Raw genomic sequence first — 19,615 nt, 5'->3', positions numbered from 1 at the left:
TTCCCTCCTGGGCGCGGTTGCGCCCCGCTTTACCTGGCTTTTCCCCTCGTTAGGACTCTGCGCACCTGACAACCCCCACTTTCTAAAGGTAGCGCAGACGCCACGCCTTCCTCTACCCACCAGTCGCCGTCCCAACCCCTTCCTGCTCCACCTAGCCAATTCTCCGGCTTTGGCCATCTTCTCTCCTTCCTGGATCCTTACGCAGAGTTTGGTTTGAACTTTTGAACCCACCAATCAGCGCTGCGCGCCTCTACCCTTTCCGCTGGCCCGGGCGCCGGGCTCCGAGGCGGGGCCGCAGAGGCCCGGGGCGGGGTCCAGAGCCGGCCCTCCCGACACGTGGCCGCGGGAGGGCTATAAATGGCCCATCCCGGCAAGTCGACCTCTCGTAACTTCTCCCCCGGACTCCTTGGTAGTCTGTCAGTGGGAGCTCCTGGTCGTCGTCTCCTCGCCTCATCCCCGCCGCTCAGCCCTACAAGAACCCGTCATGGTGAGTGAGGGCCACCCAGTAGTGGGGCGGGGAAGAGTTAAGTGTCCCAAGCGACGACTGGGTCCGCGGGCTGCACGTGGGACTGCTCCTGCGAGGGCAGCCGACGGCTCCCGCCGCCTCTGGTCAAACTGGCTTCCAGCAGCCGGCATGAAAAAAGCCGAGTTCACCGGACCGATACCGATTCTGGCTCGAAGTTGCGTCCCCAAGACTTTTCTTGGTGTAAACAGAAAGCCCTCGATCCTTGTGAAAGGGCCTCTCCAGGCCCTGCCACCACTCTGGGAAGGGTAGGGCGCCTTTACGTTGGTCCCCAAGGACTTGAAGCCAAATTTCTCCCCACTTTTCCCCAAATGACCTCACCTTCACACTGCCTTAGACATAAGGCACGGGAGGACTTCCGGGCACTCCCTCCACGCCCTGTGGCTCGCTGCTGAGTCACCTGTGGCCGCCTTTGGAGAGTGCTTCCAGTTGCACCAATCCACCTGGAGAAGGAGAACTCCTCCTTTAAAGGGTATAATTAACTGTCGCGTTGCCTAAACCTACCTTTCTAGTGTTAATTTAGTGGAATGTTTATAGCTGAAGCTTTCTACTTAAACCAGCTTTCAGAAACAAGTCCGTAAAAGGATATTTTCTTAGAAAACTGTAGAGTAGGGCTGGGGCTGCAGCTCAGCGATAGAACGTTTGCCTAGCATTCGCAAGAACCTGGGTTCAATCCCCAGTAACGTGCAAAAAAACAAACCAAAAAAAAAGCCCCACAGAGTACACTAGTACCAACAACGTGTTCTTAGTTCAGTTTTCCAGAAACATGGAACTGGGGCTCTGATTTGGATTCCCAACACACAAAAAGAAACTATGCACAACTTGACCCTTATCTAAATAGCTTCTCAAAGGTATTTGAAAAAACTAAGAACACCTGTTGACGGTATCTAAAAGATAGTTGGGTTTTTTGGTTGTTCCCCCCCCCCCCCCCCCCCCGTCTGTACTGGGGATTGTACTCAGAGGTGCTTTATCACAGAGCCACATCCCCAGATTTATTTTTCATCTTTTTTTTAGACAGCTTACTAAATTGCTGAGGCTAAGGACAGGAGGTGTGGCTCTGTGGTAAAACCCTTGGGTTCAATTCCCAGTACCCCCCCCCCCCAAAAAAAAGTATCCATTGTATTCAATGTTTGGAAACAGTATACTTTTAAAAGCTGGAGAGGATGGATATAGTGAGTAGCTGACCAGAGAATCTTCAGACTAACTAACCACTGTTGTCAAAAGTGGGGCTGGAGTTGTGGTTCAGGATTAGAGAATTGGCCTAGCACCTTCAAGACACTGGGTTTGATCCTCAGCACTACATAAAAATAAATAGTATTGTGTCAAAAAAAAAAAAAAAAGTGTGCCTGAATGTAACATGCTTTGAATGCTTTGCACCAAGAGGAAACCAAAAAGGAACAGGTAAAAGTGATTGAGAAACCAGTGGATTGTTTGAAGGGCAGGAGAGCAGAACAGCACACCTGTTTAAGCAAACTGATTAATACAAATTTTTTTTTTTTTTTTTTTACAAGTGATAGTGGCTGCTCATCCAGTTAATGCTAAACTAACTGGCTCACCTGCAGCTTTACTTCATCTCATCAGTGGCCCATGAAGCAAGCAGTGGCCACTGACTTTGTCTGCTAAGCTTCAAGAAAGCAGTTTAAACTGCTTTAAACAGTGTATGGTCCATGCCTGAAATCCCAGCAGCTCAGGAGGCCTAGCCAGGAAGGTTATGAAACCCTGTCTCGATTAAATATAAGAAGGCTGAGGATGTGGCTCAGTGGTTAACATCCCCCCCCCAACACACACACCCATTCAACCCCAAGTTTAAAACTGGTGATCAATGAAAGAAAAGTTGGATGTCAAGGTTTAGTTAAAGTACTTTGTTAGAATGAGTGAGTCTTAGGTACTAGATACTGTATTTCTTTGGTTCTGGTTGAGGATCATCATGGACAGATAATCTGGTTTTTTCCAGCTTTGGGGGCTGTGGAGTTTCAAAGTCCAGATAAACATGATGCAATAGTAAATAGTCAAGATCTCTTTAGAACAAACAGCTCCAATTCTCCCTATGGCTCCTAGAGCTAAGCAAGTAGACACAGATAATATTGAGCTTGCTGGTGTGGCTGGAAGAGCTTGATTGTTTTATGGGGAATGTAGGTGAAAAGGAGATGATAAATCAAAGGTTGTGAGTAATGTTTTTTTTTTTATTATTGGATTATGAAACTAGGCCCTTGGAGAACATGACTGATTTTTTTTTTTAAGTTTACTAATTGGAAGCTTTTAAAAACTTTACTATTTAGGAAAAGTAATGGGAGATTATTAGTGTCAATATTTTGAAAGTTCTCTGCTAGTCTCTAGATTAAGCTAATCTGATTTGTGATAAAAATAATAAATATCCTTTTGTTTTCCTCTTAAGTCTGTGAGTACAGATTCTATCTTCATTGCCTTATTTTACCAAACAGGAATGAGTTTGGTGATTTCTATTTTTTTTTTTAAGAGAGAATTTTTTTTAATATTTATTTTTCAGTTTTTGGCGGACACAACATCATTATTTGTATGTGGTGCTGAGGATCGAACCCGGGCCACACGCATGCCAGGCGAGCGCGCTACCGCTTGAGCCACATCCCCAGCCCCTGGTGATTTCTAAATACCCATGTTCACCTAGGAAAGGAAAACAAATAGTTCTCCACTATTCTTGAAACCAGATTTTTTAGTGCCAGAGATATATGTACATTTTACTAGGAAACTTAAATTTCTCAAAGCATTGCACTAAAAGTCCTGGCAACCCTTTTGACTTTATTAACACTCCCCTCTCTCCAAGATGGGCTGATGGTAAAGGAAAAATGTTCTTCCTAAAGATTAGATTCTTCCACAGGGAAGAGGCTGCCTCGACCACATATTTTAAATACAGCTAGCTACTGCTTATCTAGCATTTTCTCCATGAGTCATGGCAGGAGTTTGTTGGTTTAAAAAAAAAATTCCCTTTTTTCCCTTTTTTTGCACTCAGAGTGAGTGCCCCTGGATTAATCCTATCACTAAACTATATCCTCAATCCTTTTTATTTTTGAGATGAGTCTCACTAAAGTGCTGGACTGGCCTTAAGTTTGTGATCTCTAAATTAGGTCTTCAGTAAAGATTTTTGCTTGTGAAATAGTCCCTGGGCAGGAATAGTCTCCAAAAAGTCTTTGAAGGTTAATTAGTCATTTAGGTGTGAACCCTTCCCAATTTCTCATCTGATGTGTCATATTCTGACATTTTTCCTTTCATCCTCCCACAGCGTGAGTGTATCTCCATCCACGTTGGCCAGGCTGGTGTCCAGATTGGCAACGCCTGCTGGGAGCTCTACTGCCTGGAACATGGCATCCAGCCTGATGGCCAGATGCCAAGTGACAAGACCATTGGGGGAGGAGATGACTCCTTCAACACCTTCTTCAGTGAGACGGGTGCTGGCAAGCACGTGCCCAGGGCAGTGTTTGTAGACCTGGAACCCACGGTCATTGGTGAGTTGATGGATCTGTCCTGGGTTCTCCATTGATCACATAAAACATATTGTCTTTCTTACCTCCCATCCCCTCACCAGAGTTGAGCAGGTTTGTGCAGGTTATTAATGAGGAGTGACTGGTTTCCTTTTCCAGATGAAGTTCGCACTGGGACCTACCGTCAGCTCTTTCACCCTGAGCAGCTCATCACAGGCAAGGAAGATGCTGCCAATAACTATGCCCGGGGCCACTACACCATTGGCAAGGAGATCATTGACCTCGTCTTAGACCGAATTCGCAAGCTGGTAAATATAGCTTTAAAGTGGGATGAATGACAGTTTTATTTTATAATTTTAGAGACCAAACTGTGATCATCATTCTTTTGCAACTAAAATGAGATTTGGTCTGCTCACTAAATTAATTGGGCTTCTTAACTGTATAGTCCTGGGTTATGGGAGCAGGAGCAAATAATCTTTTCCCTACTTCTGCATGTTATAGGAAGCAGATTTGGGGCAGTTGGTGATCATTCGGTAAAGATAGTTTACCTGGTGTCAGGATGAGAACCAGGAAGGCTTAACATTTTCACTAACAAAACAATTAAACTTCCTTGCTTCAAGCTGAGACATACCCCTTTTTAGATCATCTTAGTCACCATGTGTAGGTGGCTGACTCCTACATGTAGCCAATTGATTGCTCCTGCAATACCAGCTACTTGGGAAGCTGAAGGATTGCAAATTTAAGGCCAGCCATGGCAACTTATACCCTGTCCCCAAATGAATAAGGGCTGGGGATCTAGCTCAGTAGTGGAGCACCCCCGAGTTTAATTCCCACCCAGTACTCCCCCACCACCACACACACAAAAAAAAAAAAAAAAAGAAAAGGAAAAAAAAAATCTGGGCTTGTCTCTGTAATGAAAGTCCAGGAATAGAGGGTGTAGTTCAGTGGTAGAGTACTTCCCTTGGCATGCAGGTGGCTCTGGGTTCAATCCTCAGCACTAGTGTGGTGTGGAGGAAGCTGGGGAATTCAGAACCCAAGAAGCCAGTGTAACATTGTCTAGAAACAGCCAACAAGGGGAACCTCCAAAAAAAAAGCTAAAAGAGTTGGGAGAAGCTTCCTTATGACAGAAACAAAAATCAGTCATTGAAACTTTGAAGTTTTAAGATGTGATCACAGAAAAGTAATACCCTAGTTTGTCTCAGATCTCAGCATTGCTGGCTCTGTGGCAAGAAAATCTTAAGCCACTTGTTTGTCTTAGGAAAGTTAAGTGTGTTGTTTAGATGATTTTAATTAGGAGCCTGGCAATCAGATGACTCTTTGCTCCTTATGCATATGGGCAGCCTGTAAGTAATTAACCAAAAATCAAACACTGAAACTTGGGTAGAGTAGCTTATCAGGAAAATCACATTATACTAAACTCAGCCCCAAAAGAATGTCCTTGCACCACCATTTATGGCTTCATTCTTTTCTCAGATGTTTATCTGAGGCTTCTCAGCAAAATTGGGTTAATGGTTCCTATGCTTGCAAATCAAGCTTCAGTTATAAGTATGGTCTGAAAATCAAGAAGGATCTGCCTTAAGGGACAAATCAACCTAGTATAAGCCATTTAGGGTTCTGTGGTGATGTTTAGTTCCAAAACCATTGCATTTTTCCTTTGTTATTCTGTGTATAGGATGTTTAATGGGTATAATCAGCAGACTAGGATCTGCCTCATAGATGGATCTCATGTGTTACTCAGAGTATGGATCCACCAGATAAGTGAAATGAGGGATCAGTAGATAATGTCAACAAATCTTTGAGCTCCTTTAAGAAGGATTATCAGGGCTGGGGTTGTGGCTCAATTGTAGAGTGCTTGCCTCAAATATATGAGACATTGGGTTTGATTCTCAGTACAATATATAAATAAATAAAATAAAGGTCTATCAATAACTTTTAAAGGTCTATCAATAACTTTAAAAAATATATTTTTTAAAAAAAGGATTGTGTGCTAGGTGTGGTTGGGCACGCCTATAATCCTAGTGGCTTGGGAGGAGGATTGAGAGTTCAAAGCCAGCCTCAGCAAAATTGAGGTGCTAAGCAACTTAGTGAGATCCTGTCTCTAAATAAAATACAAAATAGGGCTGGGGATGTGGCTCAGTGTCAGTGTTTGAGTGCCCCTGAGTTCAATCCCTGGCATCACCCCCGCCCCAAAAGGATTGTCAACACAGTACTTCCTTTGAAAGGTCAAAATGCTGTTTGTTAGTCAGAGTATCCCATATGAGTGGGAAAACTCCAGTAATCTGAGATCTCAATGAATTTGGTAACAGTCATACAGTGAGGAACTAGTAAAGCCAGATCCATACCCAGCCTGACTATCACCAGAGCATCGGAACTTGACTATTTTGTCGTATTTTAACTCAAAAACCCCTTCCAGGTCTTTAATATTTATTCTTAAGTTTTAGATGATTGACACAATATCTTTATTTTACATTTATGTGGTGCTGAGGATCGAACCCAGTGCCTCATGGATGCTAGGCAAGCACTCTACCACTGAGCCACAACCCCAGCCCCCCTTCCAGGTCTTTGAGACATCCTTATACTTATCTGATAATCCAAGACCTGTGGTGACTCTCCAGCTGATAAGTTACCAGAAACAGCCCTGCCCTCTTTGGTGGGGGTGGAGTGTCTCACTGAGTTGCTTAGAGCCTTGCTTTTGCTGAGGCTGGCTTTGAACTCTCAATCCTCCAGTTTCAGCCTCCCAACCCACTGGGCTTACAGATGTGTGCCACCATACCCAGCCAGAAACTGCCCTCTTGGTCCAACACTTGGATCTGTGTTCATCCTAGATCTTTTGATTCCTCCTCAGGAAGTGCAATTGTATCATTTTTTTAAAAAAAAACTTTTATTTTTCTATACTAGGGATTAAACCCAGGGGCACTCTACCACTGAGTTAATCCCAGTTCTGTATTTTGAGACAGGATCTCTGCTGCTACATTGCTAAGGCTAACCTTGAACTTGAGATCCTCCTGCTTTAACCTCCTGAGTCACTTGGAATATAGGCATGTGCCATCATGCCCAGCAGTATATCACTTTTAAATCTGCCTTTTAAGCAGATTTTCCCTTCAGTTTTAAAAGCCCTGTTAGTAAACTGGGCATGGTGGCACATGCCTGTAATCCCAGTGGCTTGGGAGGCTGAGGCAGGAGGATCACAGTTCAAAACCCTCAGCAATTTAGTGAAGCCCTAGACAACTTAGTGAGACCCTGTCTCAACAAAAAATAAAAAGGGCTGGGGGTGTGGCTTAGTGGTTGATATGCCCTGGGTTCCATCTCCAGTACCCTAAAATAAAATCCCTGCTAGTCTAATAATTGATTTATAGAAGTTCATTACCATCTCCACCAGATGTCTATCAATGATAAAATTAACTTTTTTCCTTTTTTTGCAGGCTGACCAGTGCACAGGTCTTCAGGGCTTCTTGGTTTTCCACAGCTTTGGTGGGGGAACTGGTTCTGGGTTCACCTCCCTGCTGATGGAACGTCTCTCTGTTGATTATGGCAAGAAGTCCAAGCTGGAGTTCTCCATTTACCCAGCCCCCCAGGTTTCCACAGCTGTAGTTGAGCCCTATAATTCCATCCTCACCACCCACACTACCCTGGAGCACTCTGATTGTGCCTTCATGGTAGATAATGAGGCCATCTATGACATCTGTCGCAGAAACCTTGACATTGAGTGCCCAACCTACACTAACCTTAACCGCCTTATTAGCCAGATTGTGTCATCCATCACTGCTTCCCTCAGATTTGATGGAGCCCTGAATGTTGACCTGACAGAATTCCAGACCAACCTGGTGCCCTATCCCCGCATCCACTTCCCTCTGGCCACATATGCCCCTGTCATTTCTGCTGAGAAAGCCTACCATGAACAGCTTACTGTAGCAGAGATCACCAATGCTTGCTTTGAGCCAGCCAACCAAATGGTAAAATGTGACCCCCGCCATGGTAAATACATGGCTTGCTGCCTGTTGTACCGTGGTGATGTGGTCCCCAAAGATGTCAATGCTGCCATTGCCACCATCAAGACCAAGCGCAGCATCCAGTTTGTGGATTGGTGCCCCACTGGCTTCAAGGTTGGCATTAATTACCAGCCTCCCACTGTGGTTCCTGGTGGAGACCTGGCCAAGGTACAGCGTGCTGTGTGCATGTTGAGTAACACCACAGCCATTGCTGAGGCCTGGGCTCGCCTGGATCACAAGTTTGACCTGATGTATGCCAAGCGTGCCTTTGTTCACTGGTACGTGGGTGAGGGGATGGAGGAAGGAGAGTTTTCTGAGGCCCGTGAGGACATGGCTGCCCTAGAGAAAGATTATGAGGAGGTTGGAGCAGATAGTGCTGAGGGAGAGGATGAGGGTGAAGAGTATTGACCTTGCTGCTATGATTTCACACTCCATTGTCTTGGATTTGTCTTATCTGTCTCTTTTAACCCTGAGCTATCAATAAAAGCATTTCCATTTTAAATGTCAAACTGGCTTCTGAATCTCAGTGAATACTTGACCTGCCTAAGACCAATTGAGGCTGACAGATAAGCTACCTGAAGAATTGACTGATATTGCAAATACCTACTGTGTGCAATCTAGACCTGAATTGATGAAGGGTCATAAAGTTTTTTGTTGAGTCAGTCCCTCTTGAACTAAGAGGCTGTGAATCACCTGTAGATATTAAAATGAAGACTCTTTAATTCTGTAGATTTGGGGTTTTTGCTTAAGGTACTATATTTTATTACTCATTAGAAGGACTTGCTATTAATTTGTTTTATACTTAGACAAAACTTACAGTGGCACATACTGAATTAGAGTTATTGGTTGGAGTAAGCAGGTCTAGCTGAGACGATTTTAATTGTCACAGGTTGATGGTTGATAATGGTTTGGGTTTTTTTTTGTACTGGGGATTGAACTTTACCAAGGGAAATTTACCACTGAGCTACACCCTCAGCCCTTTGAAATGGTCTAAGTTGCTGAGGCTGGCCTCAAACTTGGTGATCCTCATGTCTCAGCCTCCTGAGTGAGTCACTGGGATTACAAGCGTGACCCACCACAACAGCTCCGTTTTGGTATTTAAACCTAATGTATGTTGTGGAGAAATTTTGAAGTAGGGAAATTGTTTCTTTAGAAAAGATTTGAAGAATATTCATTAATTTGGACCCTCTACCAAGCACCTGTTAGAAGCAGTATGGTACTTGAGGTCAGAGGGATAAAAGCACACCTATGTGTGTGGCTGTAGAGCTTGAAGATGGGTATTCATGTGTCTGGTGTGATCTGCAAATTTTGAATTGTCAATGACTGAAAAGCCAGGTGGTGTGCAGAGGAAGCCAAGTTTGATGCTTGGGTGCTTCCTGCATGGAAATAACTAAACATAGTGGCCTAAGATGGATGGGGGCATGCAGAGTTGCAGACATAAGTCACTTGTTCTCCATGACTTCCCTTACTCTGATGGTACATCATTACCATCTCTTCCCTGCTGGTGTTTTGTACTCCTTACCACTGCTTACTTCAGCCCCTCTGAGGAGCACATCAAGACTGGGGATGTGGTTCAGTGATTAAGTGCCCCAGGGTTCAATCTCTCTAATACCCACCCTCCCTACCGCACCCCCCCAAAAAAAATTGCATGTTATATATGTGAACATAGCATGACATACTTTTAGTATCAGATAATCTTTGTGCTCAGTGAAGTTTTTTAGGGGTTTATGCCCCATCTCTAAGGACGAATTGACCTATTGGTTCTTCTCAGAAGGACCACATTCTTTCTGCAGCCAGAGCAGGGGAGAGGAGCTAGAATGAAAATAAAACTTGGAGAGGTTGGCCAGCAGGTTTCCCAGAGACCTCCTAGTCCAGGAGATCTGGGTACCACAGTTCAAGCACCGTAGCAAACAGGATGCCTTCATAAGAGAAGGAACAGACAAATTGCTTCAGCCAGTGTGACACCCCACCATACCTTAGAGATCCATTCTCTGAACCAGTGTTTCCAAAGCAGTGTGCCTTGAGAATGGGATTAAGGGGTGCCCACGCATGATCCCTTCAGCCTTCAGAATGATGTGGGGAGCCTGGAGAACTGGAAGCCCTTTGACCAGGAGCAACACCCTCTAATTACCTCAGAAGCCTTACAGATGAATTGTTTTATACTTGTGTCAAGATTTGAAAAGAGTTGGAAAGCTTTCAACAGCCAGAGCAGCATAAGGTGAGAGAAGAGTTTAGCTGAGAAAAAAATGTTACAGTAGAATAGAGCCTGGGGAATTGGAAGAGCAAAGTGCCACGGTTGGGGAGGGATCTGCCCTTGTAATGATGATTTCTCCTTTCCTGTGTGGGTGGGAGAGTGAATAAAAGTTAGCCTGCAGCAAGAACAGATATACCCCAAGGTCGAGGTCACTGCTTTGTTGCTGACAATCATCTGGTCTGCCCTTGAGCACAAATGGAAAGTCTGGACTCAAAACTGCAGCGGATGCTGATGCCTGATGGGAATAAATGGACACAGCCTAAGAGGATACAGGCTTCTGAGGTTGGCTGTGGCCCCAGATTCTGGCTATCCAGACAGAGGGCATAGACTGCCCTTACCTGACCTACTAGAGGAGCCAGCTGCTTCCACAACATGGTGGCTGCTAATCACTTGAGGGTAAGAGGACCTGGGCGGAGCTGCTCTGACCCCAGGCTGAGGAAGAACAGAATGATTTTGAGGGACTGGAATGCCTGCCTATGGTCTGCAGTGTTAAAACCTTCAGGCACTAGAGAGTTAAAAGTCCAGCTTTTGCAGTGATGCATGCCTGTAGTCCTGGCAACTTGGGAAGCTGAGGCAGGAAGATCACAAGTTCAAGGTAACCTGAGTGACTGAGATCCTGTTTCAAAATAAAAGGCTGGGGACTTAACTCAGTGGTAAAGCATTTGCCTTACATGGGTGAAACTCTGGGTTCAATCTCCAGTACTGCAGAAAAGAAAATTAAAAATTTAGCTGGGAAAGAGCTCTGCCTTCAGGCCTCCAAGGTTGTATGGCTTACCTGATTTGGGTGGTTGGTAGTGGGGAGGAGAAAATTCATAGCTTTGGTGTTTTTGTTTTTGCATTATTGGGGATTGAACCCAGGGGTGCTCTAATACCAAGCTACATTCCCAATTCTTTTTATTTTTTATTTTGAGACAGGGCCTTGCTAAATTGCCAAGGCTGCCTGGACTAGTGATCTTTCTGCCTCAACCTCCTGAATCTCTGGGATTACAGGTGTGCACCACAGCACCTGGCCAACTTCAGTGTTTTATAATCATCACAGGGCTGTTTACCCAGGGAGGGGATATTATTATATCCTTTGCCAAAGCTCAGAGAGATTAAATACCTAGCCTAAGGCTACAGAGCAGTAGAATTTGACCCCAGAATTCTGACTCCAAATCAGACTCAGAGGAAGTCACCTCCACATCTGGCAGCCTTTTCAGGCCAAGGACATGAGGCCCACAGAGGTCAGGCCCCATTTAGCGGGAAGGGCACTGGAGCACTGGATGGAATCACGGCCACTAAGAGGAGATCTCATTATGTCATTATTGTCAGGACACCTCCCAGGAGTCCTCCCAGGCAGCAGGCAGATCCAAAGTGGCAAAGCCAGCAGGTCCCCACCGTCAAGCCTGAAGCTTCCCTCCTGAGGGCATTTTTGTTCAGGTCTCCTAATATTTAGTGCACCGATTCTCAGATCATGGGGTGTTACCATGTCCCAGCTGCTGCCACTTGCCTGGATTCCTGCTGACAAGACTCTAGGCAACATGCAGCAAGACAGCTCATACCTTGAATGTTGCCCCCAGAAGCCCCAGGGCCAGGATGACCAGTATCTGTCACCTGAGGCTACAATGTGAAGCTGGCAAAGATGACCCGGGCAGATGGCTCCTGGGTGTCTAGGAGACTTGACAGCAGAAGCTGAAGGGAAGACAAGCCCTGTGTTGGGGTGGTGGGAGTAAGAATTTGCCCTCAGCCCCATGGAGAAATTTTCTTTTATTGACATCTCATTATCCTGTCACTGCCCCCATTCATTTGAAGAGCCTAGTGTCTGAGTTTATCAACCCTACGAAGGTTCTGGGAACATGTCTTCCTCTAACACCCCCAAAGTCTGTAGCCAAAAGGAAATATTCAGAATCAACACACCTTACAGAACTGGACATGTCTGTCACAATAGAGAACATGCATTTTTTAAATACTTGTCTCACCAGAAATTTTTTGTTTTGGTGGTGAGCTGCTGCTGAGGATCCAACTTAGGTCCTCACAGAAGGTAGGCGAGAGCTCTGCTACTGAGCCACACCCACAGCCCCCCAAAATTTCCTCTTCTCTTTTTAAATTTAGGACAGGATAGGACAGGCAAGGCAGCGCATGCCTGTAATCCCAGCAACTTGGGAGGCAAAGACAAGAGAATCACAAGACCAAGGCCAGCCTCAACATTTTTTTTGGACTGGGGATTGAACTTGGGTGCACTCAACCACTGAGCCATATCCCCAGCCCTATTTTGTATTTTATTTAGAGACAGGGTCTCATTGAGTTGCTTAGCGCCTCATTGTTGCTAGGGCTAGCTTTGAACTCACCATCCTCCTACTTCAGCCTCCTGAGCTGCTGGGATTACGGTTCAGCCTCAGCAATTTAGTGAGAGCCTGTCTCAAAATAAAAAGGGCTAGAGATGTGGCTCAGTAGTAAAGCACCATAGGTTCAAACCCCATACCAAGTAATAATAGTAAATAAATAAATTAGGACAGACCATAGAGAGAATAAAAAGTTTTCCTAATTACACAAAAGTTTTGTCTACATTGACAAATCAATTTGAGTCATGGAGGAAGAGTGGGTACAAATATGATCTCACTGCTGTCACCCTGGGCCCTCCTCCCTATGCTTGTCTTTTCTTATCAAATATCTCATTGGGCTAGCAGATGTCTAGAGAACATATTTTTTTTTTTTTTTTTTTTGTGGTGCTGGGGATTGAACCCAGGGCCTTATGCATGCAAAGCAAGTACTCTACCAACTGAGCTATATCCCCAACCCTTAGAGAAAGAGAGAGAACATAAATTTTATCATTCTAACAATCATTTCCAGTTCTTTACATTTGATTGATTAATTAATTCTTTCATTCATTCGTTCATTCACTCAATGTTATTGAGGCACTTATTTGGTGCAAGTCAATATTTTTGTCCCCTTTGGATTGTACATATAGATTACACATGCACAAACCTAATTCAAGGCAGTATATGCCACATGTCACAGAAGAGACTATCACATGCAGCAATCACTATTGCATATCTATCCCAAAACCATTCTTCCAGGCTCATTGTTGCATCTGCCAAAACAACTGGGTTCTCTTCAGGTGTTAGGCACTCAGTGCATCAGAAGGGGCATGGCCTCCCCACCACCAGAGTCAATCTATGTCCAAACTAACCAAGGCAATTCTAGTGCTCTTACCACGGATTGGTTAAGGAAACAGCAAGTGATGAGTGATGTAATTATGGAAATGAGGGGTGAGGTAATGTCTGCTGGTTGGGGAATAAAAGGAAGGTATTACTGGAAATTTTTTTTTTCTCTTGAATAGGAATGCAGAGAAAGGATTTTCTCTCTTCCAACCTTTGGACATTATTGTGGGAGTATATGATGCTTGCACAGGATGCTTCAAGTTGCTGCAGTGCAGCCATCTTGTAACCACAAGGGAACAAATATGAGAACAAAAGCTAACAACTTGAGCATGGCAGAGCAGAAAGATGAACTTGGGTTCATGATAGGGTGCTGAGCCCTTGACTATATTTAATATAGTCAGAAACTGCTCTCTCTCTCTCTCTCTCGTTATTTTATTTATTTATTTTTTATTATAGGAGATTAGGACACTGAGTTGGCATTCTCAGGGATTTGTGCATGTTAGGCAAGTGCTCTACCTCTCTGAGCTATATCCAAGCACTTGAATTGGCTCTTCTATTGTTTACTGCAAAAAACCAAAAAAGATTCTAATTAAAATAAAAGCTTTATGCAATCCTTCATATGAAATTTTAGTAAAATAATAATAAAAAAACTAAATTCCTTTTACTTTGAAACAAAGTCTTACTTTGGCCAGGCTGGTCTCAAATCTCTGAGCTCAAGGAATCCTTCCACCTCAGACTCCCTGGGATTAGGCTATGCACAAGACAGCTGGCTTAGGGCCCCTTAATTTAATTCAAATGATTTTTTTTTCATAGTACTGGAGATTGAACCCAGAGCCTCCTGTATGCTAGTGAGCACTCACCACTGAGCTACATCCCCACTCCTTTTTATTTTATTTTGAATAGGATATTGCTGTGTTGCTGAGGATGGCCTCAAACTTGAATCTTCCTGCCTCAGCCTCCTCAGTAACTGTACACTCACAGTACATGTGAGCCACTGTATTCAGCTTTAAGGCCCCTTTAAATGTGTGTAACTCCTTTTCCAGAGCAAACAGTACCTTGAAAGAGTAAAAATTCCATTTGAATTCATCTTCCTTCCATTCTTTCCAGGAGTCCTGGCCAAATTCAAACCAGAAATCAAAAATGTTTGCAAAATATATGCCACTGTCTTCCTTTTAGTAGGCAACTATGAATAGGGGCTTGGTTTATCTGTGGAGGTATGGAAGAGCAAGGAGACTGGCTCAGAATCATCACCCTGAAGCCTGACACAAATAGTGAACCTAACCCCAGGACCTCCCACATCTTCTAGAGAAGATCATTGAGCTGTCCTTGTAGACAAAGGGTGGTGACATAAACAGGTTAAAGATCTCAAGGTGAGGTCATCCTGGATTACCTGGGTGGGCCCTAAATCCAATGATCTCTGTCTTTATAAGAGGGAGGCGAGAAGACATAGAAGCAGAAGACCACATGAAGGCACAGGCAGAGATCAGAGTGGGCCACAGCCAAGGAATTCTGGGAGCTCCCAGAAGCTGGCAGAGGCAAGGACAGGTTCTTTGCCCCGATAGCTTTCAGGACCATGGTTTTGGACTTCTGGATTTCACAACTGTGATAAAATAAATTTGTCTATTTTTTGTTTGTTTGGGTACAGGGGATTGAACCCAAGAGTGCTTAACCACTGAGCAACATCCCCAGCCCTTTTTTTAATTTTTAATTTTAAGACAGGTTCTCTCTAAGTTGCTAAGGGCCTCACTAAGTTGCTGAGGCTGGCTTTGAACTTGCAATCCTCCTGAGCCACTGGGATTACAGGTGTGTAACACTGCAACCTGCTGGCAGTTTATTTTTTTAATATTTATTTTTACTTGTAGGTGGACACAATATTTTATTTTTCTTTATTTTTATGTGGTGCTGAGGATCGAACCTAGGTGAGTGCTCTACCACTGAGCCCCAGCCCCAGCCCATCCTCAGCTGGCAGTTTTAAGCCAACAAATTTGTGGTAATTTGTTATGACAATGCCAGGAAACCATTTAACACAGTAGCACACACCTGTAGTCCCAGCAACTCCAGAGGTTGGGGCAGGAGGATTCCATAAGCCTAGGATTTTAGGCCAGCCTGGGTAACACAATGATATCCTGTCTCCTAAAAAAAAAAAGTCATTACCTTGATTTATCCAGGCTTCAAGCTCTGACTTCTGACTCATCTCCACCCCTCAAACCTTTCCTACTCTCCACCCTTGCCCACTCGGTTGAGCCTCACCAAGCACAGCCCATCCTCATCCCTCTGTTCTGACTCTTCCCTCTGCCCAAGTGACAACCAAATATAACTTGTGATCTTTGAATCCTAGATTAAGAGAAAATAGCTGTGAAAATTTTGAATTTGAATATGGCCTTTTTACTAGATAACACTTATATTGATGTTAAAGATCTTAAATTGGCTAATAATATTGTGATTATGTCATGCTGTCTGACACTTTCAAAGGAATTGGGACAAATTTGACAATTGGTAAATCTGAGAGAAGGGCTTACTGGGGTCCATGGTAGTATTCCTTCAACTTTTCTCTGGGTTCCATGGAAATTTAAATAAAAATCATAATCCAGGGCTGGGGTTGTGGCTCAGTGGTAGAGTGCTTGCCTGGCACACCTGAGGCCCTGGGTTCGATCCTCAGCACCACATAAAAATAAAAAAAAATTAAAAATAAAGATATGTGTCCATCTACAACTAAAAAAAAAAAGTTTAAACAATCATAATCCTCAATCCATAATACTCAAAATGTCAGCATTAGAAATCAAATTTGAAATGCAGATTATAGAGTCAGAAAATCTGGAATCTGCTTTTTAACAGCCCCTAGGGATTCTGAGGCAGGTCCCAGTCCACACTTAAAGTGTTGCTTAGCATTTTGTAGTGGAATGTGCTTACAGGTCCTTGTCTTCTCCAGCTGAGGAGTCTCTGGCTGGAAAGGTCAGGCAGGCTGTGGAGATGCGGTTTCATGGTAAGAGCAGGAGTGAAGGTTGTGGGCGGGGTAGATGAGGGGCTGAGGTCCAGGATAGCTTTTGCCCTCCTGCTCTAGCTTTGCCTTCTGAGGGAAGACAGGAGGCTCCTAGAGCCCAGGGGAAGAATGCTATTACAGCTCCGAACTTCTAATACTAGTACTGCTACGACTCCTTTTTATACCTCCTTGGATAATTCTCATCTGTAAAAAGGATGCCTCAAAAAATAACTGTGAGACATCCCCCCAAGTTAAAACGTTCCAGCGTCCCTGAGTCTTCCACTCCTCCAGCACAGATGTATTCAGATGGCAGACACGTTGTTCTGGCCTCTGACCAGCAGGTGGCAGCAACACATCTTTTTATCTTGCTCACCAGCACCTGAAAGAGATTCAGGTGCCTCACATTTGCACTACAACACAAGAAGCAAGTTTAAGATCTGATCGCTATCCTCAAAGATCATATTGTTAGGGAATGGGAAGTCAGACATATAAATCAATAACTATTTCACTAGCTGTGTGACTTTGAGCAAGTTACTTAACCTTTTTGTGCCTCAATTTCTTCCCATTGTATTCTGTAAAATGGGAACAGTATCTAAATGATAGGGTTATTGTGAGGATTGGAAGTAATAAAGGTGTAAAATGCCTACCATGATACTTGGCATCTATGAAGCTTAGTTATTACTAAATAATTCAATAGGAGAAAAGATGAAATGGAAAAAGTGTCCAGGGTACTCCCTAACTGGGAGGGTTAATGCCCCCAAATGGAAATAATGGGGAAAGAATTCCACTGAAACTATTCTGTCAGTGTGGACCCTGAAATCCACTGGGCTTGAAAATCACTCCTGAAAAGTGGGGAGCTGGATTCTTTATGGGTGAAGCTCCACTTGGATCCCAGAGCCCAGCACATCAGCAGGGCTGCTCAGGGCTTGATTTCCTAGAAACAAGCACTGTAAGACTCCAGACAAGCACCGTCATCTCTCTGAACCTCAAGTCCTACCTAAGTGGTGGGGAAAAGGGACCTTGGGAACCAAAGAACAGTGCTGAATTCCTAATCTGGGACAGAAACACCCCCATTGCCAGGGATTGCACCCAGTGGCATGCTACCACTGAACTATAACCTCATAAAATACACCTTTTTGTATTTTATGTTGAGACAGTGTCTCGATAAATTGACCAGGCTGGCCTTGAACTTGTGATCCTCCTGCTTCAGCTTCCAGAGTAGCAGGAACTACAGGTATATGACACAGGGCCTGGGTGGCAAAGGAATCTTGGGGAGGACACTAGCTTTTCCCTGGTATGTGGAGTGGAGGTGTGAGCCAATCCTCAACCTAAGGAGCAGGACCCCAGATGATAGTACTCTTGTCAGTAACCTAAACTTTGTTGTTCATCTTTCTTTTTTTTTTTAATATTTATTTTTTAGTTTTCGGCGGACACAACATCTTTGTTTGTATGTGGTGCTGAGGATCGAACCCGGGCTGCACGCATGCCAGGCAAGCACGCAACCACTTGAGCCACATCCCAGCCCCATTGTTCATCTTTCTTGAAAATCCCTATGTGCATTCAATGGTTGTTTCTCTCAGAGCCTTCAACAGAGCAGCCAAGGGAGGCAGGAGAAGGAGGGGTAGTGATAATACTGGCTGGTGCTTATACAGCATGTACTATGGGCTGAGTACTAAGAGCTTCACATATTATAACTCATCAAATCCTCCCAACTCTATGAGGTAGGTACTATTATTATTATCTCCATTTATGGATAAAGAGGATGGGGTGAATAGAGGTTTAGCCACTTATGAAAGCCCAAAGCACACAGCTTATCAAATTGAACAATCATGTTCAGAGTTCTGGGACACTAAGGAAGGATGAGGCTACCCCTGTCCCCAGTCATCAGCCAGGCATCGCTAGGCTCCTTCCATCTCAGGTCCAGCACTGCTTTTGGCCACTAGTTGAGACAATCCAACAGAAGCCCAGATCCTCACTGCACTTAGGGGCTGACAATATCACTTGGGAGATTAGTAATAGTAAAATAATAAAAATGTAGCTCAGGAGCTGGGGTTGTGGCTCAACGGTAGAGTGCTCACCTCGCACGTGCGGGACCCTAGGTTCCATCCTCAGCACCACATAAAAATAAATAAAATAAAGGCATTGTGTCCAACTACAACTAAAAAATAAATATTTTTTTTTAAAAAGTAGCTCATATTTGCAGCCTTTACAATGTGTGTCCTAAGCATATCCATATATTTATTCATTTAATCTTCCTAATACTACAAGGTAGAAGCTACAGTTATCTGTATTTTGTTGAGATGGAGGAACAAGCCAGGCATGGTGGCACAGGCCTGTATTCCCAGCAGCTCAGAGGCTGAGACAGGAGAATCATGAGTTCAAAGCCAGCTTCAGCAACTTTGTGAGGCCTTAAGCAATTTAGCAAGACCCTGTATCAAAATAAAATATAAAAATGACTGGGAATGTGGCTAAGTGGTTAAGCACCCCTGGTATTGAAAAAAAAAAAAGATGGAGGGAAGCCTAAATTTGTACAATAGAGAGTAGGGGGACCTGGAGAAGAGTGGCAGTTGGATTGGATCTTACCCATGACTTTTCCCACCTGTCTTCCTGCTCTAATATCTCCCAGGCCTGGCTTCTTTCCAGTAAGCAGAGGAGCCACCTCTGCCTGGCAGTTTCCCCTCCAGGTTCTGGTCTTCCTCACTCCATAACTGGCAGAGCCCTACTGAAAGACCCTCTGGTCTCCTCTCCTCTGAGGCATCTGAGGGTGGGAGGGGCTTAAGTAAGAAAGGGGATAGGAACTCCACCAGGGACTCCCCAGCTTGAGTCCCCTCTACTTTCAGAGGCCAGGTCTACACCAGCTCCCTACAGACAGGACTTGAGCTGGTCCTCCCCAGGCCTTGCCTGCCCTTCAATACAGGGTGCAGTGCTGGCTTTCAGTTAGTTCCTGGAGGGTGGGGCTGAATATGCGGTAGATGAGGCTTCTCACCAATGGCTGCTGGGGCTCAGAGCCCAGGGCTGCGGCAGAAAGCACCAAAGTTTCCCCAGCCCCCTCCTCACTCCTGCCAAGCTCCTAACCAGAAGTTAGGACTTCTCATGAGACCACAGGGATAACTCCCAGTTAGTTAAGAGTTAGGATGGTTTATCCATCCTGTCCCCTTTCTCCCATCCTCCTTCTTCCCATTTCCCTGGCAACCAAACCAGATCAAGGAGAAAGACCTGGCAGCTGTGCAGGGAGAGACTAATAGCCCGGAAGGAAGGAGGGGCCTGGAAAGCA

The 19,615-nt window shown here is 44.5% G+C and overlaps 1 protein-coding gene across 1 annotated transcript; it reads left to right on the top strand.

Moving 5' to 3' along the window:
- The first annotated feature begins 320 nt into the window (after positions 1 to 320).
- On the top strand, positions 321 to 8,476 carry Tuba1c (tubulin alpha 1c). The gene is made up of 4 exons (XM_027949750.3): positions 321 to 487; positions 3,780 to 4,002; positions 4,138 to 4,286; positions 7,401 to 8,476. Exons 1-4 carry the CDS (start codon positions 485 to 487, stop codon positions 8,373 to 8,375), a joined length of 1,350 nt encoding a protein of 449 aa, XP_027805551.1. The 5' UTR covers positions 321 to 484; the 3' UTR covers positions 8,376 to 8,476.
- Positions 8,477 to 19,615: the final 11,139 nt, after the last annotated feature.

This window comes from Marmota flaviventris, chromosome 3, assembly GCF_047511675.1.
Source record: "Marmota flaviventris isolate mMarFla1 chromosome 3, mMarFla1.hap1, whole genome shotgun sequence".
Lineage (NCBI taxonomy): Eukaryota > Metazoa > Chordata > Mammalia > Rodentia > Sciuridae > Marmota > Marmota flaviventris.
The sequence above is the reverse complement of the archived record's forward strand: the minus strand, read 5'-3'. Positions and strand labels throughout refer to the sequence as shown.